The sequence below is a fragment of the Neophocaena asiaeorientalis genome, unplaced genomic scaffold, assembly GCF_003031525.2.
Source record: "Neophocaena asiaeorientalis asiaeorientalis breed wild unplaced genomic scaffold, Neophocaena_asiaeorientalis_V1.1 scaffold938, whole genome shotgun sequence".
Taxonomy (NCBI): domain Eukaryota; kingdom Metazoa; phylum Chordata; class Mammalia; order Artiodactyla; family Phocoenidae; genus Neophocaena; species Neophocaena asiaeorientalis.
Window position 1 is genome coordinate 299,608 of NW_020175671.1, and position 24,113 is coordinate 323,720.

The 24,113-nt window shown below is 39.7% G+C and overlaps 1 protein-coding gene across 2 annotated transcripts in view; it reads right to left on the reverse strand.

Moving 5' to 3' along the window:
• DCHS2 (dachsous cadherin-related 2) overlaps nt 1–24,113 on the reverse strand; it is a 278,660-nt gene that overhangs the window by 66,324 nt on the left and 188,223 nt on the right. For both annotated transcript variants that reach the window (XM_024731773.1, XM_024731772.1), the window contains exons 11-13: nt 8,216–8,350; nt 7,790–7,999; nt 158–1,015 (exon numbers count right to left, since the gene is read on the reverse strand). In XM_024731773.1, the coding sequence (XP_024587541.1) occupies nt 158–1,015; nt 7,790–7,999; nt 8,216–8,350 (1,203 nt within the window). The remainder of the gene's footprint in view (nt 1–157; nt 1,016–7,789; nt 8,000–8,215; nt 8,351–24,113) is intronic.

Sequence of the window (24,113 nt, forward strand, 5' to 3'; positions counted from 1 at the left end):
TATTTTTCTAATGACAAATTTTGAATGAAAGTTGGCATATCAAGAATTGTCTGGACTCAAAAATTCATAACTGAACCGTGATAGCGCTCGTTCTATAATCCTTAGTTTTAAGCATTTTGCCAAAACTGGGACAATGTACAAAACAGTTGACACTCACCTGCCTCACAATTTTCAGGCACAATCCCATTATACACATGCTGGCTGAAGGAAATCCTTACATCTTCTTCTTCCATGTGAATGACCAAGAGACCAGTGGTTGTCCTAGCTGGGAACCCTTGGTCAACAACTTTTAACTGCAGCCAGATAGGAAAATATTCTGAAGCTGGGTTTTGCTGAAGTTGAATTTCTCCTGTGTATTCATTAATAGAAAACACTGACTGGGGCTCTGCAAAACTAAATATGACAGTTCCATTGGGCCCCAAGTCTGGGTCACTGGCTCTCAGGATGGCAGTCATCTGGTTAGTAGGTGACTGGGGGGAAAGAAAAATATCAAAGGGGTTCTGTTCCCAAACTGGATCATTGTCATTAACATCAGTGACATGTATTTTTATGATCACCGTGGTGCTTCTTGAGCCCTGGATACCACAGTCTCTGGCCACAGCCTTAAATGTATGCTCAGCTCTGGCTTCTCGGTCAAGGATGTGGCTGGTTCTCAATGTGCCCGCTACGGGATCAATGGTGAATGCCCCGGAAGCCTCCTCCACCAGAAAATACTCAGTTTGCCCATTCAGGCCTTCATCCTTGTCCACGGCAGAGAGCACAAGAACCACGGTTCCCACTTGAGCGTCCTCTCTCACAGAGGCCTGGTAATGGAGCCTGGAGAAGGAAGGACTGTGGTCATTGTCATCCAGAACTCTGACTTGCAGCTGCACCATGGAGCTCCGGGGTGGATCCCCCAGATCGGAGCACAAGATGACTAGGGTGAAGTTGCTGACTTGCTCCCGGTCCAAAGCATGAGTGATTGAGAGTTCTCCTGATGTTTCATTAATAGCAAAGTACTCATCAGTATTTCCATCTAGTAAAGAAAACAATTCAAAATACATTTGAATTCAAAAAGTAGCAGCCCTTTCCCATGAATATATATATTCATTCAACAAATATTTATTTCCTGATTATTACATCCTAGCACTTTTGTAAGTACTTTTGTAAGTACATGATAATTAACTGTGTCTAGTGGAATGGCATTGATTACTATCCTATGGATAGACCTCTTCTGCATTTCAGAATTCCTTATTTTTGCTCTGTGTGTGTATGTGTGTGTTTCTTACATTTCTCCTTGAACTAATTTTAACAGCTTTTTGGTTTGATTTGGTATGAGAGTCATACAAATACGTCCTTTGATGGGGAGTTCTGGAGTGAGGATGACACAGAGCAAAGTCCACAGTCCACCACAGGACATAAAGTGTGAACAAAAATGCTATTTCTTGTCAAAGGCACTGATCCTGATTCTGCTTTCTCACTGTGAAAAGGAGAGAGAGAGTGGAAAATAAAAATTTATTAGGAGGTAGGATCAAGATGGTGGAGTGGGAAGAGCCTGAGCTCACCTCCTCTCAGGAAGACATCAAAACTACATAAAAAGAAACTCTCTCTGAGACTGACCTGAAGATTAGCAGAATGGCTCTTCTACAACCAAGATTACAAAGAAAGAACCATGTGGAGTCTGGTAGGAGGGGAGGAGAAGAAATCTAGTCAGGACCCACACCCCTGGTGTGTGACCCAGAAGAGGAGAAGGATTTCAGAGGCTCAGGGATCCTCCCTCAGGGGTAGGGGTTTCAGCCCCACATTGGGCATACCAGCCCTGGGGTCCAGCACTTGGAGTAGAAGCCCCTTTAGGTGGTTTGAAAACCAGTGGGGCTTAATGGAAGCCTGTAGGAAACTGAGACTCTGCTCTTGAAGAGTGTGGACACTCACTTGTTTGTTCCCAGTCCCAGCACAGAGGCAGCAAACTGAAACATGCCTGGTGCTCTGGCCAGCCTGCTATGACTGCTCCAGTGCACCTTACCCCTGTCTGAGACAGGCTCTTACCTCAGCCTCTCCTGCTCCAGCCCCACTCCTTAACAAGGCAGAAACCATCAGTGCACCTTGGGAGAAGCCAGGGCTTGCACCAGCCTCCGATTCCAGCCCTCTGGGTCCTAGCCCCAGTCCTGGCCAAGGCAGAAACCTCTATAGCACAAAGGAGACACTACGCTCACTCAGGATTGTGGCCCCAGCCCCTCAGACCCTGGCCCCACACTCTGACAGGGCAGTGACAGCTAGCACATCTCAAAAGAAGACATGTCCCATGATCATTTTAGATCCAGCTCTACCACCAAAGCCACTGGACATAGGCAGACTGCATAGGGATGCTCCAACTGCTTTAACACAAAGACATGATTTCAAGACCAAGAAGGGTATGTTTTCCCTAATTTCATAGAGACAAACAAACAAAATGAGAAGAAAGTCATAGAGAGTCAAACAAAATGAGAAGACACAAGCACATGTTCCAAAGCAAAGAGCAATATAAAACACTGGGATGGGGAGGAGGGAAGCCTAATGAAACAGAGATAAGTAATTTACCTGATAAAAGGTTCAAAGCAATAGTCATAAAAATGTTCACCAAACTTGGGAAAAGAATAGACAAATACAGTGATAACTTCAACAAAGAACTAGAAAATATAAAAAAGAGCCAAATAGAACTGAAGAATACAATAACTGAAAGGAGAAATATACTAGAAGGAATTAACAGCAGATCAGGTGATACGGAGGAACACATAAACGACCTAGAAGACAGAATAGTGGAAATCACCCTATCAGAGCAGCAAAAAGAAAAAAAGTTTAATAAGGATTATTTAAGGGACCTCTAGAACAATATCAAGCATACTAACATTCGTGTTATAGGGGTCAGAGAGGAAGAGAGAGAAAAAAGGGGCAGAAAGCATATTTGATGTAATTATAGCTGAAAACATCACTAACCTGAAAAGGAAATGTATCCAGGTCCAAGAATCACAGAGATGCCTAAACAAGATGAACCCAAAGAGACTCACACTAAGTCATTTCATAATTAAAATGGAAAAAGTTAAAGAGTGAATGACAGAATTTTAAAGACAGGAAGAGAAAAACAGAGTCACATACAAGGGAACCATGATAAATATTAGCTGACTTTTTAGCAGAAATCTTGCAAGCCAGAGGGAGTAGCATGACATATTTAAAGTGCTGAAAAGAAAGATCCTACAACCAAGAACACTCTACCCAGCAAGGTTATCATTCAGAATTGAAGGAGAGATAAAGAGTTTCCCAGACAAGCAAAAACTAAAAGAGGTTGTTGCCACTAAATTGGCTTTACAAGAAATGTTAAAGTGTCTTCTTTAAGTGAAAAAGAAAAGGTTATAAAAAGAAAATTTTTAAAAAGATGTGAAGAAAAAAAATTTCACTGATAAATATAAATATATAGTAAAGGCAGTGAATCAACCACTTAAATAAGCTAGTACAAAGGTTAAAAGATAAAAATTATAAAATCAACAATAACTATGATAAACACTGAAGGGATATAAATAAAGATGTAAAATATGACACCAAAACATAAAGCATGTTGGGAGTGGAGTGAAAAAATGTAAAGCTTTTAGGATGTGTTTGAACTTAAACACTATCAGTTTAAAACAGCTATATGTAATTGATATATATGAACCTCATAGTAATCACAAATCAAAAATCTCCAATGGATATACAAAAAACAAAGAGAAAAGAACCCAAACATAAAACTAAAGAGAATAGTTAAACTGTGAGGGAATAGACTAAAGGAACAAGAGAAGAACAGAGAAGAACTATAAAAACAACCAGAAAACAAGTAACAATATGGCAGTAAGTACATATCTGTGAGTAATTACTTTATGTATATAGATTAAATGCTCCAATCACAGGACATAGGGTGGCTGAATGGATAAGAAAACAAACCCATCTATATGCTGCCTACAAGAGACTCACTTCAGATCTAAAGACATATTCACTTGAAAGTAAAAAGATGGAAAAAGATACTCCATGCAAATGGAAATGAAAAGAAAGCTGGGATAACAATATGCATATCAGACAAAATAGACTTTAAAATAAAGTTAATAACAAAGACAAAGAAGGCCATCATATAAATGGGTCAATCCAAGAAGAAGATATATCATTCATAAACATAAATGCACCTAGTACAAGAGCACCTAACTATATAAAGCAAATATTAACACACATAAAGGGAGAAACTGTCAGAAATACAATAACAGTAGAGAACTTTAATACCCCATTTACATAAATGAACAGATCATCCAGAAAGAAAATCAATAAGGGACACATCAAATGACACAGTAGATCAGAAGGAGTTAATAGATATCTACAAAACATTCCATTAAAAACAGCAGAAAACATTCTTTTCAAGTGCACATAAAACATTCTCCAGGACAGATCACATGCTAGGCCACAAAAAAAATCTTCAATACACTTAAGAAGATTGAAATCATATCAAGTATGCATCTTTTCTGACCACAGTGGTATGAAACTAGAAATCAATTACAGGAAGGAAACTGGAAAACACACAAACATGTGGAGACTAAACAATATACTACTAAAAAACCAATGGGTCAACAAAAAAATCAAAGAGGAAATTAAAAAAAAAAATACCTTGAGATGAATGAAGAGAAAAACACAACTTTCCAAAATCTATGGGACACAGCAAAAACAGTTCTAAGAGGGAAGTTTATAGTAATTCAGGTCTAACTCAAGAAACGAGAAAAATCTTAAATAAACAACCTAACTTTCCATCTAAAGGAACTAGAAAAAGAAGTACAAAGCCCACAGAAGGAAGGAAATAATAAAGATGAGAGCAGAAGTAAATAAAATAGAGACCAAAAAAAAAAGAAAAGAAAAGAAAAGCTCAGTGAAACTAAGAGCTGTTTTTTTTTTAAGATAAACAAAATTGATAAAACTGTTAGCCAGACTAATCAAGAAAAGAAGAGAAAGTAAATGAAATTAGAAATGAAAGAGGAGAAATTACCACTGATATCACAGAGATACAATCATAAGAGAATACTATTGACAGGTATACAGCAGCAAATTGGACAACTTAGAAGAAATGGAAGAATGCCTAGAAACATACACACTTTCAAGACCAAAGTAATGAAATTGAATCAATAATCAAAAAACTCCCAATAGGGGCTTCCCTGGTAGCGCAGTGGTTGAGAGTCCGCCTGCCGATGCAGGGGATATGGGTTTGTGCCCTGTTCCGGGAGGATCCCACATGCCACGGAGAAGCTGGGCCCGTGAGCCATGGCTGTTGAGCCTGCACGTCCGGAGCCTGTGCTCCGCAACAGGAGAGGCCACAGCAGTGAGAGGCCTGTGTAATGCAAAAAAAAAAAAACCAAAAACTCCTAACAAATCAGAGTAGAACCACACCAGAATTTGACGGTTTCAATCAAACACTTAAAGAAAAGTTAATACCTATCTTGCCCAAACTATACCAAAAATTGAAGAGAAGGGAACACTTCCAAACTCATTCTATGAAGCCCTAATATCAAAACCAGACAAAGACACTACAAAAATAAATTACCAGGCCAATATTCCTGATGAACATAATGCAAAACCCTCAACAAAAATATTAGCAAACTAAATTCAACAATACATATAAAGGATTTTTAATCATGATCAATTGAAATTTATTCCAGGGATGCAAGGATGGTTCAATATCTGCAAATCAATGAAGGTGTTACACCACATCAAAAAAGGGGAGGATAAAAGCCATATGATCATCTCATTTGACATAGAAAAAGCATTTTGTAGAACTCAACATCCATTTATGATAAAATCTCTTATCAAAGTTGGTAAAGAGGAAACATACCTCAACATTATAAAGGCCATACATGACAAGCCCACAGCTGACATCAAACTCAACATTGAAAAGCTGAAAACTTTTCTTCTAAGATCAGGAATAAGATAAGCATTCCCACTCTCATCACTTTTATTTAACACAGTATTGGGAGTCATGGAGAGGGGCAAAGTGGGTGAAGGGGAATCATGGGTACAAACTACTAGGTATAAAATAAGTTACAAGGATGTAATGCACAGCACTGGGAATACTCAATATTTTATAATAACTTTGTATGGAGCATAATCTATAAAAACATTGAATTATTATGTTGAACATCTGCAATTGTAAGTCTACTATACTTCAATTTTTAAAATGTCCTTTAATGGGACTTAGATCTAGGGTACAGTCAAGATAGGGAGATATTGAGGTCCAGTGGTAGCTGAAAACAGGAACTGGATGAAATGACCAGAAAGAGTGTGTCTATGAGGAAAGAAAAAGATATGCCAAAAAGATCCAGAAAACTCTAACAAGTCAGAGAACCACCAGAAGAACAAGGACATTGGGAAGATTTGTCTAGAAAGACAGATGAAGGACCAAAAGAAAGTAAGTGGCTTTCTGAAGTCAAGGTGAGACCAAGTGTCCAGGACATGGTGCACAAAGACACAAAGCAATACAATAAATTAAGAACTGAGGGCTTCCCTGGTGGCGCAGTGGTTGAGAGTCCGCCTGCTGATTCAGGGGACACGGGTTCTTGCCCCGGTCTGGGAACATCCCACATGCCGCAGAGCGGCTAGGCCTGTGAGCCATGGCCGCTGAGCCTGCGCATCCGGAGCCTGTGCTCCACAATGGGAGAGGCCACAACAGTGAGAGGCCCATGTACAGAAAAAAAAAAAAAATTAAGAACTAAGAAAGATCCAACGCATTTGGCAACAACGGGATCTTTTATGTCTCTGGAAAGGGTAGTTTCGGTGGAGTGACTTCAGTGGAACACATTTTACAGCAGGCTAAGAACTGAAAGTAAAGACACAGAAACCAGAGTGTAGACAACAATTTTCAAGAAGTTTGATTGTGAAGGAAAAGAGTGAGTGAAGGGAGACATCTATGCTTTTCAAGATGGGAAATACTGGAAATACTGATGGGAAAAGCCAGTAGAGAGGAACTGTTGATCATTTGGGAAAGGGAAGTGAATGGTCAAAAAGAATGTCCTTGATGCTGTGAGAGGTGACAGGTGCTGTTTGGGGATTACTTGTAGCTGGTCCTCAACAAGATAAATACAAAGAAATTAAGAGTAAGTATTTAGAAAATTTTATAGCAACATGAGAGAATAATCTTATGTTTTCATAATACAGTAATAGTTTTTAAAAACTGGGGCTTGCATTTTGTATGCCTTTGATTTTTTTCTCCCAGTAATTTATATTTATTGGATTTTACAAAAGTATCAGTCACATCAGATTGGAAATTTCGAAAAACACAAACCCTGGTCCTTAACCACAATTGGTAGTGTAGAAGTTCCTAAAGACCTTGATCTCTGGGGTATTGTTGTAGACCTGAAGTGTTTCATTGGTCTGCAGATCTGGGAATTGTTTTTCTACTCATGTCCTCTAGACCTGAAAGAAAGTCTTGACTGTTCAAAATAATAAAAATAAGTGATCATACGAGAGAAGTGAAAATAGAGAAAAAGTGAAAATAGAAAACAAAAGCTATCTGTCCATCTGTACATGCACTAATATTAGTGGATTACTAACAGCGAGAGTTGTCAAGGGCAGATTTTTGAGGAGTTTGGAGGGCACTGGATCAGGGTGGCTGTGGGGAGGAGGAGAGGAGAGCCAGGGCACCAATCAGTTCTTAGCAGGTGTGCGTTCTGTAAACACTGCACTAGATACCAAATGCTGAATGCACTCCATGAAGTGTGTGTCAACCGAGTTGGTATCCTGGGGAGGGGGTTATTTAAATAAAGATAATACTTACCAATTATGTGATACCTGACAGCTCCATTATTGCCAGCATCCATATCAGAGGCCAAAACAGTGTAGACAAGCCCTGGCTCTTGGTTTTCCAGAACCTCAATGTCATGCCTGGGGACAATAATCTCCGGTGCATGATCGTTTTCATCTCCCACTGTGCAGAGAATTGTTGTAGTCCCAGACAGAGCAGGGGCTCCCCCATCACGTACAAGTACTGACAAGGAACAAAAGATGGCACAGATGGTAGCCATTAATTCATACCTAAAATATGCTGCCCTAACCAGACAGCAACAGATCAAATTAACCGGGTAGCACTGGGTCAATAGTATTTTATTTAAAGACAACCTACTGAAATGTAAAATTTCCCCTCTCAATGGCCTGCTGCCTGTTTTTGTTTTCGTTTGTTTAGCACAGTCAAGGGATCCCTTACCTCGAAGGGTGAGGACTTCCTGAACTTCTCTGTCAAGTGTGGTGGTTGTCACCACCTCCCCAGTGTCAGGATTTATCTCGAACAACCCAAATAAAGCACCTGGCACGATTTCAAACTGAAGCTTGGAATTGATTCCTAAAGGAAAATATAGAGGAAAAACTCAGCCATTATCCCCTTGGAATCCATCTGTCTCTTCTCCTTTTTCCTATGAACATGTTGGGCCATAGATTAAAAAATGCAGGACACATAACCTTCAAATTAAGGTCAGAAACAAAAACAAAAATTTAAAACAACTCTTTTGGCTGGTCTTGCTAAATAAAAGTCTCCTGGCTGAAATGCTGGATTTTCAAAAATCCTTCCCACAGTGAATGCTTAAGATTTTCTCCCTCCCATAAAAAATTTCTTATGAGTGTGCAACCCTACAACATATTCCTAATTACTCCTGCTAACACCTAATTGTGATTTAATGGCATCATTATAAGCTTGCAGGGCAAATGGCAATTTCTGTAGGTGGACCCTGTGTTTAAAAGCTTGTGCCCAAAGAGCTTCAAGATAGAGGAAGAGTAAGATGTGGAGATCACCCTCCTCCCCACAAACACATCAGAAATACATCTACATGTGGAACAACTCCTACAGAACACCTACTGAATGCAGGCGGAAGACCTCAGACCTCCCAAAAGGCAAGTGACTCCCCACGTACCTGGGTAGGGCAAAAGAAAAAAGAAAAAAACAGACACAAAAGAATAGGGACGGGACCTGCAATGGGGAGGGAGCTGTGAAGGAGGAAAGGTTTCCACACACTAGGAAGCCCCTTTGCAGTCAGAGACTACGGGTGATGGAGGCGGGAAGCTTCGGAGCCATGGAGGAGAGCGCAGCAACAGAGGTGCAGAGGGCAAAGCGGAGAGATTCCAGCACAGAGGATCGGTGCCGACTGGCACTCACCAGCCCGAGAGGCTTTTCTGCTCACCTGCCGGGACGTGTGGGGGCTGGGAGCTGAGGCTCGGGCTTCGGAGGTCGGATCCCAGGGTGAGGGCTGGGGTTGGCTGCGTGAACACAGCCTGAAAGGGGCTAGTGCATCACAGCTAGCCGGGAGGGAGTCCGGGAAAATGTCTGGAGATGCCGAAGAGGCAAGAGACATTTTCTTGCCTCTGTGTTTCCTGGTGCGCGAGGAGAGGGGATTAAGAGCACCACTTAAAAGCTCCAGAGACGGGCACGAGCTGAGGCTATCAGTGCGGACCCCAGAGACGGGCATGAGACGCTAAGGCTGCTGCTGCCACCACCAAGAAACATGTGTGCAAGCACAGGTCACTCCACACCTCCCCTCCTGGGATCCTGTGCAGCCCACCACTGCAGGGTCCCATGATCCCGGGAAAACTTCTCCGGGAGAACACACGGTGTGCCTCAGGCTGGTGCAACGTCACGTCATGTTGGCCTCTGCTGCCGCAGGCTCGCCCCACATCCTTACCCCTCCCTCCCCCAACCCTGAGTGAGCCCAAACCCCCGAAGCAGCTGCTCCTTTAACCCCATCCTGTCTGAGCGAAGAACAGATGCCCTCCAGCGACCTACATGCAGAAGCAGTGTCAAATCCAAAGCTGAACCCCAGGAGCTGAGCGAACAAAGAAGAGAAAGGGAAATTTCTCCCAGCAGCCTCAGGAGCAGCGGATTAAATCTGCACAATCAACTTGATGTACCCTGCATCTGTGGAATACCTGAATTGACAAGTCATCCCAAATTGAGGAGGTGGACTTTGGGAGCAACGATATATATATCTTTTTCCCTTTTTCTTTCTTTGACAGTGTGTATGTGTATGCTTCTGAGTGTGATTTTGTCTGTATAGCTTTGCTTTTACCATTTGTCCTAGGGTTCTGTGTGTCTGTTTTTGTTTTTGTTTGTGTTTTAGTATAGTTTTCAGCGTTTGGTATCATTCGTGGATTTGTCTTTTGGTTTTGTTGCTCTCTTCTTGCTTTTTCTTTTATTACTTTAAAAAATTTTTTTAAAAACTATCTTTTATTTTAATAACTTTATTCCATTTTATTTTATCTCCTTCTTTCTTTCTTTCTTACTTTTTTTTCTCCCTTTTATTCTGAGCCGTGTGTATGACAGGCTCTTGGTGCTCCAGCCAGGGGTCAGGGCTGTGCCTCTAAGATGGGAGAGCCAAGTTCAGGACATTGGTCCACAAAAGACCTCCCAGTTCCATGTAATATGAAATGGTGAAAATCTCCCGGAGATCTCCATCTCAATGCCAAGACCCAGCTCCAGTCAACGACCAGCAAACTCCAGTGCTGGACACCCTATGCCAAACAACTACCAACACAGGAACACAACCCCACCCATTAGCAGAGAGGCTGCCTAACAGCATAAGAAGGTCACAGACACCCCAAAACACACCACCAGACATGGACCTGCCCAACAGAAGACAAGATCCAGCCTCATCAACAAGAACACGGGTACTAGTCCCCTCCACCAGGAAGCCTACACAATCTTACCCACTGGGGGCAGAAACCAAAAACAATGGAAACTACAAACATGCAGCCTGCGAAAAGGAGACAACAAACACAGTAAGTTAAGAAAAATGAGAAGACAGAGAAACACACAGCAGATGAAGGAGCAATGTAAAAACCCACAGACCTAACAAATGAAGAGGAAATAGGCAGTCTACCTGAAAAATAATTCAGAATAATGATAGTAAAGATGATCCAAAATCTTGGAAATAGAATGGAGAAAATACAAGAAACGTTTAACAAGGACCTAGAAGAACTAAAGAGCAAACAACCAGTGATGAACAACACAATAAATGAAATTAAAGTTTCTCTAGAAGGGATCAATAGCAGAATAACTGAGGCAGAAGAACGGATAAGTGACCTGGAAGATAAAATAGTGGAAATAGCTAGTGCAGAGCAGAATAAAGAAAAAAACAATGAAAAGAATTGAGGACAGTCTCAGAGACTTCTGGGACAACATTAAACACACAAACATTTGAATTATAGGGGCCTCAGAAGAAGAAGAGTAAAGGAAAGGGACTGAGAAAATACTTGAAGGGATTATAGTTTAAAACTTCTCTAATATGGGAAAGGATATAGTTAATCAAGTCCAAGAAACACAGAGAGTCCCATACAGGATAAATCCAAGGAAAAACATGCCAAGACACATATTAATCAAGCTATCAAAAAATAAATACAAAGAAAAAATATTAAAAGCAGCAAGGGAAAAACAACAAATAACATACAAGGGAATTCCCATAAGGTTAACAGCTGAACTTTCAGCAGAAACTCTCCAAGCCAGAATGGAGTGGCAGGACACATTTCAAGCGATGAAGGGGAGAAAAACACAACCAAGATTACTCTACCCAGCAAGGATCTCATTCAGATTTGATGGAGAAATTAAAAGCTTTACAGACAAGCAAAAGCTAAGAGTTCAGCACCACCAGACCAGCTTTACAACAAATGCTAAAGGAACTTCTCTAGGCAGGAAACACAAGAGAAGGAAAAGACCTACAATAACAAACCCAAAACAATTAAGATAATGGAAATAGGAACATACATATCTATAATTACCTTAAATGTAAAAGATTAAATGCTCCAACCAAAAGACATAGACTGGCTGAAAGGATACAAAAACAAGACCCATAGATATGCTGTCTACAAGAGACCCACTTCAGACCTAGGGACACATACAGACTGAAAGTGGGGGATGGAAAAAGATATTCCATGCAAATGGAAATCAAAAGAAAGCTGGAGTAGCAATTCTCATATCAGACAAAAAAGACTTTAAAAGAAAAACTATTACAAGAGACAATGAAGGACACTACATAATGATCAAGGGATCAATCCAAGAAGAAGAAATCCAAGAAGAAGAAATGTTATAAATTTACAATTTATCACAATTGTTAATATTTATGCACCCAACACAGGAGCACCTCAATACATAAGGCAAATACTCATAGCCATAAAAGGGGAAATCAACAGTAAGACAATCATAGTAGGGGACTTTAACACCCCACTCTCACCAATGGACAGATCATCCAACATGAAAATAAATAAGGACACACAAGCTTTAAATGATACATTAAACAAGATAGACATAATTGATATATATAGGACTATCCATCCAAAAACAACAGAATACACTTTCTTCTCAAGTGCTTCATGGAACACTCTCCAGGATAGATCATATCTTGGGTCACAAATCAAGCCCTGGTAAATTTAAGAAAATTGAAGTAATATCAAGTCTCTTTTCCGACCACAACACTATGAGAATAGATATCAATTACAGGAAAAGATCTGTAAAAAATACAAACACATGGAGGCTAAACAATACACTACTTAATAATGAAGTGATCACTGAAGAAATCAAAGAGGAAATAAAAAAATACCTAGAAACAAATGACAATGAAAACACGACAATCCAAAACCTATGGGATGGAGCAAAAGCAGTTCTAAGAGGGAAGTTTATAGCAATAGCATCCTACCTTAAGAGATAAGAAACATGTCAAACAAACAACCTAACCTTACACCTAGAACAATTAGAGAAAGAAGAACAAAATAACCCCAAAGTTAGCAGAAGGAAAGAAATCATAAAGATCAGGTCAAAAATAAATGGAAAAGAAAGGAAGGAAAAAATAGCAAAGATCAATAAAACTAAAAGCTGGCTCTTTAAGAAGATAAACAAAATTGATAAACCAGTAGCCAAACTCATCATGAAAAAAAGAGAGAAGATTCAAATCAAGAGAATTACAAATGAAAAAGAAGTAACAACTGACACTGCAGAAATACAAAGCATCATGAGAGATTACTACAAGCAACTATATGCCAATAAAATCGACAACCTGGAAGAAATGGGCAAATTGTTAGAAAGGCACAACCTTCTGAGACTGAACCAGGAAGAAATAGAAAATATGAACAGACCAATCACAAGCAGTGAAATTGAAACTGTGATTAAAAATCTTCCAACAAGAAAAATCTCAGGACCAGATGGCTTCACAGGTGACTTCTATCAAACATTTACAGAAGAGCTAACACCTATCCTTCTCAAACTCTTCCAAAATATAGCAGAGTGAGGAATACTCTCAAACATATTCTATGAGGCCACTATCACCCTGATACCAAAAGCAGACAAAGATGTCACAAAGAAAGAAAACTACAGCCCAATATCACTAATGAACATAGCGGCAAATATCCTCAACAAAATACTGGGCAACAGAATCCACGAAGGACATTAAAAGGATCATACACTATGATCAAGTGGGATTTATAACAGAAATGCAAGGATTCTTCAATGTGCACAAATCAATCAATGTGAAACACCATATTAACAAATTGAAGGAGAAAAACCATACGATTATCTCAATAGATGCAGAGAAAGCTTTCGACAAAATTCAACACCCATTTATGGTTAAAACTCTCCAGAAAGTAGGCATAGAGGGAACTTACCTCAACATAATAAAGGCCACATATGACAAACCCACAGCCAACATCGTCCTCAACAGTGAAAAACTGAAACCATTTCCACTAAGATCAGAAAAAAGACAAGGTTGCCCACTCTCACCACTATTATTCAACATAGTTTTGGAAGTTTTGCCACAGCATTCAGAGAAGAAAAAGAAATAAAAGGAATCCAAATCTGAAAAGAAGAAGTAAAACTCTCACTGTTTGCAGATGACATGATACTACACATAGAGAATCCTAAAGATGCTACCAGAAAACTACTAGAGCTAATCAATGAATTTGGTAAAGTAGCAGGATACAAAATTACTGCACAGAAATCTCTTGCATTCCTATACACTAATGATGAAAAATCTGAAAGTGAAATTAAGAAAACACTCCCATTTACCATTACAACAAAAAGAATGAATTATCTAGTAATAAACCTACCTAAGTAGAAAAAAGACCTGTATGCAGAAAATTATAAGACACTGATGAAAGAAATTAAAAATGATAAAAAGAGATGGAGAGATATACCATGTTCTTGGATTGGAAGAATCAACATTGTGAACATGGCTCTACTACCCAAAGCAATCTAAAGGTTCAATGCAATCCCTATCAAACTACCACTGGCATTGTTCTAGAACTAGAACAAAAAATCTCAGAATTTGTATGGAAACACAAAAGACCGCAAATAGCCAAAGCAATCTTCAGAAAGAAAAATGGAGCTGGAGAAATCAGGCTCCAAGACTTCAGACTATACTGAAAAGCTACAGTAATCAAGACAGTATGGCACTGGCACAAAAACAGAAATATAGATCAATGGAACTGGGTAGAAATCCCAGAGATAAACCCATACACATATGGTCACCTTATCTTTGATAAAGGAGGCAAGAATATACAGTGGAGAAAAGACAGCATCTTCAATAAATGGTGCTGGGAAAACTAGACAGCTACATGTAAAAGAATGAAATTAGAACACTCCCTAACACCATACACAACAATAAACTCAAAATGGATTAAAGTACTAAATGCAAGGTCAGACACTATTAAACTCTTAGAGGAAAACATAGGCAGAACACTCCATGACATAAATCACAGCAAGATCCTTTTTGACCTACCTCCTAGAGAAATGGAAATAAAAATAAACAAATGGGGCCTAATGAAGCTTAACAGCTTTTGCTTTGCAAAGGAAATCATAAACAAGATGAAAAGACAACCCTAATAATGGGAGAAAATATTTGCAAATGCAGCAACTGAGAAAGGATTTATCTTCAAAATTTACAAGCAGTTCATGCAGCTCAATATCAAAAAGAAATAAACAACCCAATCCAAAAATGGGCAGAAGACCTAAATAGGCATTTCTCCAGAGAAGATATACAGATTGCCAACAAACACATGAAAGAATGTTCAACATCACTAATCTTTAGAGAAATGCAAATCAAAACTACAATGAGGTATTACCTCCAACCGGTTAGAATGGCCATCATCAAAAAAATCTACAAACAATAAATGCTGGAGAGGGTGTGGAGAAAAGGGAACCCTCTTGCACTGTTGGTAGGAATGTAAATTGATACAGCCACTATGGAGAACAGTATGGAGGTTCCTTAAAATTTTTTAAATAGAACTACCATACGACCCAGCAATCCCACTACTGGGCATATACCCTGAGAAAACCATAATTCAGAAAGAGTCATGTACCACAATGTTCTTTGCAGCTCTATTTACAATAACCAAGACATGGAAGCAACCTAAGTGTCCATCAACAGATGACTGGATAAAGAAGATGTAGCACATATGTACAATGGAATATTATTCAGCCATAGAAAGAAATAAAATTGAGTTTTTTGTAGTTGTAGTGAGATGGATGGACCTAGAGTCTATCATACAGAGTGAAGTAAGTCAGAAAGAGAAAAACAAATACTGTATGCTAACACATATATATGGAATCTTAGAAAGAAAATGTTCATGAAGAATCTAGGGGCAAGATGGGAATAAAGACACAGACCTACTAGAGAATGGATTTGAAGATGTGGGGAGGGGGATGGGTAATCTGGGACAAAGTGAGAGAGTGGCATGGACATATATACACTACCAAATGTAAAATAGATAGCTAGTGGGAAGTAGCCACATAGCACAGGGAGATCAGCTCGGTGCTTTGTGACCACCTAGAGGGGTGGTATAGGGAGGGTGGGAGAGAGGGAGACGCAAGAGGGAAGAGATATAGGGATATATGTGTATATATAACTGATTCACTTTGTTATAAAGCAGAAAGTAACACACCATTGTAAAACAATTATACTCTAGAAAAGATTTTAAAATAAATAAATAAAGACAAACAAACAAACAAAAATGTTTGTGCCCAGTTATGTTACTCTGTTCATGCTCCAGCACAGGAGGTGAGCATGTAGAATTGCTCACGTGTGTATTTTTGGTTCATTTTGTTTTCTACTTAGTATTCAGTCTGTTATCTGGAGTGAGAAATGTGGTACCACATTATTATGCATTTTGAAAATAATTCTTCCTATATTTCTGCAGTTTCATTTCCCTTCAGAGAAAAGTGTCACATCATTTCCATCACTGGGTATGAAGATCTCTCATACCATTAACTTGAACGAGTTTATCCCATGACATTGCAGCTTATTTGCACCTCACACAAGTTCCTTTCAGTCATTTTCCTATGTTCTTTTCTTCACTGATGACTATCTAGGTACAGACATAGTACTTAGCACATATGATTTACACTTTAATAAATGATGAAACACTCTTCTTTGGACTTAACAAAAAACTTCAATTACACATTTCCATCTTGCCTGTCTTAAAAATTAAATTTTCATCTGCTGTGATCTAGTAGATACAATATAGAACTGAGTACTGGAAAAAGTGGAATATAATGCCAGTTTTCTACAAGAATAAATATAAATGACTTCTTACTATGTCACTTGAAAGAGAAAGGATATTTGGGATTATCTGCAGGCATTTTAATAACCTTGAGAAAAAAGTCTAATAAGGCAGGATCAAAGTATTTGATATGGTATAATCAGAGGTCACCAGAAAATTTATTCTGTCATTAGGCATATTATTACTTTAATGATTATTTAACACTCATAGTGATTACTTTGATCTCATAATGACCTTAATCTCTTCTTTGGTCAAGAGAGAATTTTTAAAAATTCCAGATTGATAAAATTTGTTATTCCTATCTCATCCTACATTATGAAAATGGGGACTATACCAACTTAAATCTAATTTCTTTGTTCCTCAAATATTTGGTGAGCATAACTACGTGCCAAGCACAGTGCTGTTTGCCAAAGAGAGAGTGGTGAATCCAGCAGGTATGGCCCCTACCTGCAGGAAGCTTTCATGGAGAACAGCATCTTTTAATTTTTGGACCCTTAATTTTTCAATAATCCACTCATTTATAATATGTTATTACACATTATACATATTATATATTACATATATTATATATTATACAGTTTAAACTCCTAACACTTGTCAAATCTAGAAAATGTCTTCACATGCTTAAACATAAACTCAAATCTTTTCGGTTTCCCTTCCTCCTATTGGTCTACTTATTCTCTAATGTGCTTTACCTTTGTATCCAATACTCCCCTGACATTTTAGAAACTTTCAGATGTTATCATTTCTATTATTCTATATAGCTTTGATCCCTAAGGTAACAATCTACTCACCTTCAATCCTCCTAGTATATTATTAAGGATAAATGAGATCTTTATTTATAACTGTAGCTTGCACAGATATGATTTCACACTCCAAACTTCGCACCCTTCACAACTTAAATAATGTGAGCTAAATTTAAAGTATTGTACTATGGCTCTTTTAGAATTCAATTAGTGCCTTGCTTCTTCCTCCTCACACACTTATAATCCTCCAGATTAAACACAACATCATCAAACTTGAGAACAAAGAAAATAAAAGTAAAATAGAGATTATTGAGTCTAATTCCATCACCTTACTAAGAAAATTGGAAATCTGGATCTGAAGATATTCAGTGATACACTTACAACACACCAAAGGATGTGTGTGTGTGTGTGTGTGTGTGTGTGTACACATACATATATCTGTTCTTAGACCTCAAGACCTACAGCCTTATGACTTCTTGCTTTCTCTTACTCTAGGATACGCCTCTTCAGTTCATTTCTTTTCCTCTTCAGTCCAGCCCCATGAATTAACACTTTGGCAACCTTGCAAATTTCCTCAGGTACTGTGGCTTTTTACCAAAGATGGCCAGCAAAACCTCAGTCCAGATTCATTCCAGCCATCTCTCTGTCCTCCTGGAATATCCAGCAGATAACTGGGGCTGGAGAAAACTTCACAAAAGCATAGATGGAGGCCACTGGAATGTTACTGTCATCTGGCAATCTTTCAGATCTCTTTGGTCACCCCTCTCCTATTCATTTCTTCTACCTGACCACCCCTGGTTCACTCTCACAAATCATTTCCCTTCCTATTTCCTAGAGAAAATGGAGGCATTGAGAAAAAGCTCCCTCAACTTTCTGCATCTGTATTCAACTCTACCTCCTTCTTTGTGTCTCAATGGCAAAGGTAATCCTTCAAATACCCTCTTGAAATTTTTCTGTCAGTTCTAATCTTTCCCATTTATAATTTTTCCTTAAATTATAGTTTAGCTGTAAGAAACAAGACTTTTTCCTCCTCTTTATAGCCAAGCATCTTTTTAAAATTCTCTGCAGCTAGCTTGAAACCACTGCTGTATATAGTTATTCTTTCTACAGTCACCAGTAAGCTTCTGGTTGTAAGATCTACTGACCATGTTTAGTTGACTTGTTTTCTCTTGGCTTCAGGTATTGCTGACTGATGTTAAAAAACACAGAAAGGAAGGAACAAAGAGAGAGAGAGGAAGGCAGGGAGAGAAGGGGAGAGGGAAGGAGGGAGGAAGGAATTCATTCCACCTCTTTCCCACTTCACTGGCTTCAGTTTCCACCTATATGCAGATGACACATATGTATTGAGCGCCAGTTATTTGGTTGATTGATTCATTCACTTATATGTTTATTTATGCAGTGCACATTTACCAAGTGCCAGGCACTGGAAAGATACCATTGAATAATGAGTACTTATCTTGGTCCTCAGAGCTCCCCTCTAGTGAGGGAGATGGTGTGGGGGAATATGTGAAATCACTGAGGAAGGGGATCAGGGAAGACTTATTACAGGTAGATAGTTTGTTCATTTATTATCTTATTCAATAAACATATAGAGAGAGTGATAGCGGGTGCCAAGGTACCATGCCAGGTGCTAAGGATATAACTGCTGGCAAGAAGACACATTCTTTGCTCTCACAGTGCTTATAGTGTAGCACTGTATACAGAGAAGTAAGCAGACAATTACAATTCCACATGGTAAGACATGACTGAGTGAGTTTGTGTTGCTTTCTGTATAAGCTTAGACCCTAAATATAAATAGGATTTAACAAGTAAGAGGGAAGAAAGTGTTTGAATGCACTCAAAATAGAAACCAAACTCCATACCGCAGTCTACAAAGTCTCATGTGATGTGGACTCAAGCTCTTCTCATATACTTGCTCCTGCACTATATTCCTGGCCCACGGGCTTCACTTCTGCTCTCTGAACATGCTAAGTGTCTTTTTGCTGGGGCCTTTGTAGTTGCTGTTCCCTCTGCCAGCTCCTCCCTCTGTCCTTTACATGGTGTACTAGTTATTAAACTGTTTTGACTCAGCTCTGAATCCGTTCTTCCCCATTCCGCCCTGCGATGCTGGGGCTAGGGAATCTGCACACCACAGCTGTGCAGAATCTCCTTTGCCAGCTGAGCCCCTCTTAAGATCTGCCACAAAGGGACCCTCGAGGGAGACTGAGGTCAGAGGAGAGCAGATGGGACTTCTTCTTCCTGTTTTCTTATTTTCCCTGTCAGCAACGCCATTTCTTCTAGTGCAGAAACTGCTCACAACTTTCTATTTTGGCACTCCCAGACCAGGCTCTGCAAGGCCCCTCCTCTCATTTTTTTTCCTAGGTTCTGATAATCTCGACCTATTCTCCTTGTTTCCAGGGATTAGGGGTGGTAGCTGCTTCCTACCGTTATTTTTTTCTGTGTTACTTCAGGATTCCCTTTCTGTTTATTCAGCCTTCCAACACCTGTATTGTAATAGCTGGTTTTCCTGACTGCACCTGATTGATACGGTACTTGGCACCAGGACTGGGTCCCAGGTATTAGGGATTCTGAGATTGATTTGGTTATGCCCTTGGCCTTAAAGACAGTGCTGGGTTCCCTGCCCACAGGAAATGGAACACTAGTAATTTCTCATTTTCAACGGTACCATGATCATTTAAATTATCACCTGTGTTTGATTGTGATGAACTGACTATTAAAGGATTTCTATTCCTTAGAGGACCACGTAGGGCTGACTTTGGCCATGGGATAGTAAAAGGAGTATGATGTGAACTGGCTGTCTCTGAATGCAATGGGAACTTACAGAAAGAAAATTATAAGCTGAGTCTTTAAAGTCGCAGCTCAAGTCATAGTCAAAAAACCGAAAAACTTCTAAGGAAGCCCCCAAATTAATCTCTCTGAAGATCAGAACCAAATTGAACAGCAGATATATAACAGGTAACTTCTTGCAAGGGGATACCTATTCACGAGAAGACCTACAACCAGAGTCAGATCTCAACATACTGCAGGCAGTTACATGCAAATATGACTCAATTAGAGACAGCTTATAGTTTTCAAATAATAGCAAGATTTTTCTAACTTATATTGAATAAATCTGTGGAAAATATGTGGAAATCAATTCTAAGGATGTGAAACCCAGGAAGATAAAATAGTACTTTGGTTTCAGCTGGATTTATTGATGTGGTGTTCCTACCAGAGATTCTGAATTTAATGTGCTAGCTCTTTTAGTTATTTCCCTTGACAGTTTCTTTTGATTGGCTGCATTCAATAGTGGTCTATCATCATTGAGATTGAGATGCCAGATCTTCCCTTGCGTACTATACAGAAAGGAATCAAAAAGCTTAAGGAAATGGAGAAGAACATTAGGGTGGATTTACCAATGGTAAATTTATCATGACATGCCCACCACCCTCCTCTAACTACATTTACCAACAGTTCAGAGTATTCTCCCTTCATAAAGACCCTGGGAAAGCCATTGGTTAGAGGGACACCAGCATCTTTTAAATGCCCTCTGGTAGTTGCCCTCTGTGTAGGCTGTGGACGATGGTGCCACTGGTCCCAGGGACCACCTTTTGAGTACCAACACTCTCGAACTTTCTAGACAAGATGGCAGAGTAGAAGAACCTTGAGCTCACCTCCTCTCATGATCACACCAAAATCACAACTAACTCTGAACAACCATCGATAAAAGACTGGAACCTATGAAAAAAAAGACATTCTATATCCAAAGACATAAAGAAGAAACCACAGTGAGATGGTAGGAGGGGAGGATTCATGATATAATCAAATTCCATACCCCTCAGGTAGGCAACCAACAAACAGGAGAACAATTATATTGCAGAAGTTCTCCCACAGGAGTGAGAGTTCTGAGGCCCATATCAGGCTCCCCAGCCTGGGGGTCTGGAATATGGAGGATTGAACCCCCAGAGCATTTGGCTTTGAAGGCCAGCAGGTCTTGATTGCAGGAACTCCACAGGACTGGGGGAAACAGAGACTCTACCCTTGGAGGACTGCAAAAGCGGTGACTTCATAGGACCTTGGGTCAGACCTACTTGCTGATCTTGAAGGGTCTCCTGGATGGAGGGAGATGGAGGGAGGGTGGGCGGCTGTGGTTCACTCTGAGGACAAGGGCACTGGTGGTGCAGGTACCAGAGAGTATTCATCAGCATGAGCTCTCCTGGAGGCCGACATTTTGGCACCAAGACCTGACCTCATCCAGTAGCCTGCAGGATCCAGTGCTGGGCTGCCTCAGGCCACAAACCAACAGGGTGGGAACACAGCTCTGCCCATCAGCAAACACGCTGCCTAAAGACTTCCTGAGCCCACAGCTGCCTCTAGACATACTCCTTGACACTCCTGACCATCAGAGGGCCAAGACCCAACTCCACCCACCAGTGGGCAAGTGTTACCAAGTCTAAGCTCATACCAGTAGCCGCACAACAGGCCAGTAATTGAGAGACAAGTTGTTGGGGCAAGGAGTAATGACTTTATTTGGAAAGTCAGAAAGCTGAGAAGATGGAGGGCTTGTGCCCCAAAGAACCATCTTGCCTGAGGTAGAATTCAGGCTTCTTTCACACTAAAAGGGGAGGGAGTAAAGTCAAACACTTCCTGGTTCCCATCAACCTCCGGAGGGGAACATGTTCATTTGTTCCTTCCTGCAGTCACTCACTGGTGGACCTGGTCAGGATGTTTCCTGTGAGCTAAACAAAGGTATTTTAGCTTAATGCTCATTACCTGGGAGGCAGGGTTCTGAGAGTTGGGTCATTATGTATAATTTAAGCTTTTGGGCAACATCCCTTTAGTGATTAACTTGCAATAGAATACAAAAGGTTCTTCCCTATTACATAGGCACTGGCCCCTCCCACTAGGAAGCCTGCACAAGCCTCTAGACCAGCCTCATCCACCAGCGGGGAGGGCAGTTTTCTTGCCAGAAGCAAGAAAACTCAGTCCTGCAGCCTGCAGAACCGAGTCCACAAACACAGGTCAGAATCTACCCTGGGACTAGTTGGTCTCTGGCCCTTGGGTCATGAAAGGAGACTGTACTGCTGAGACATATAGGACATCCCCTACAGAGGGCCATTTCTCCAAGGTTGAGAAACAAAACATATATAGAAATACAAAAAAATTTAGACAAAATGAGGAATGTGTTCCAGATGAAGGACCAAGATAAAACCCCAGAAGAATAACTAAGCAACATGGAGATAGGCAATCTACCTGAGAAAGAGTTCAGAGTAATGACTGTAAAGATGATCTAAGAACTTGGGAAATGAATGGATGCACAGAGCAAGGAGTTATAAGAAGTTTTAAAAAAAGAGTTAAAAAATATAAAGAACAACCAAACAGTTAAAGAACACAGTAACTGAAATGAGAACCAACACTCTATAGCAATTTGTAAGGACTATCACAAGTGATCTGATTTCATCCAGCAGGAACAATGGTACATCTTTATGTAAACTCTTCCACTATCAGCCATCATCTACTCAGCAGAGATAAAGATCATCTCAGCATCCAGTAGGTCATCACACTGATCTACTACCATGATGACATCATAATTGGATCTGATGATCAGAAAATTGTAAGAAACTTAGATGTCTTAATTAGATATACCTGTCAGACCATTGGTTGGCAAACCCAGTGGACAAATACAGCCTACCCCCCTGATTTTGTGAAGTTCTGCTGAAACCCAGCCACGCTCAATTCTTTATGTATTATCTATTGCTGTTGTCTTGCTCCAACATCAGAATTAAGTAGTAGAGACTGTATAGCCTGCAAAACCTAAAACATTCACTATCTTGCCCTTTACAGAGAAAAGTTTGCATAACCCTGTCCTACCGTAAAGGCAGGCGAGTGATAGGAGTTGAGAATAGAGGGGAAAGCTACAGTCACTTATTAAAGTGCCTAGTTGTTAAGCTAAAAGAGAAGAGAACTTCATCCTCAAAACCATGAGGAATTAATTAAGAATTCTGACCAAGGGAGTGTTGTTTTCAGATTTACTTTTCATGAAAATATTTTTTCATGTAATTCCTCAACTGTACAATGCCTACACAATTCAAACATTCCTAAAGGAAAAACAGGATTGTACCTTGCTGATTGAATGAAGAAATAAACAAATAAATGAGATCTGAAGAGTAGCAGCCTATTTCACAGATGTTCCGGTTTCTCAAATCATATAGTCAAAAAAATTTACTAAACTCCTATATCATAGCTTGCATTATCTTAGGGACCTGGGATAAAAGCAAGTAAAATATGTTCTGAATCCATGAGTTCACAGCTTAAAAGGCAGGCAGAAAATTAGACAATCAAATTTATATCAAAGTATAATCAAAACACCATGTATTAAATGAAATAGGATTATATTTCAAAGTTTTAATAGTGATTGTCTCTGGGTGAGTAGTCCTTTTTGTCTGTTTAATTTTTTCATTAATTCTAAGACACATTTTTTCCCCAAATTTTAATATATCTGAAGTTAGATGCTTCTTACAATTAATAGTGTCTTAGATTCAATGAAATAGATGAAATACTGTCATGGCAGTGTTTCTCCTTTGCTCCAACAGCAGGCTGTTGGGTGGGGTTATGCATCCAGCATGAGACAGTTTCTGGGAAACCAGATGTAGAGTTTGTTCAAGATAGATACAGAATACAATTTTTATGGGATAGAGAATAAGATTTCACTATAGAATTCGACATTTTTGTATGGTGATGTGCTGTTGAATTATTTTGTATTCACCATGAATGAGCCAATGCATCACCAGGACTGAGTCATCTTCCCTGCTGGGGCACCCTTTCCTCCCAGGACTGGGGGAGAGGTACCCT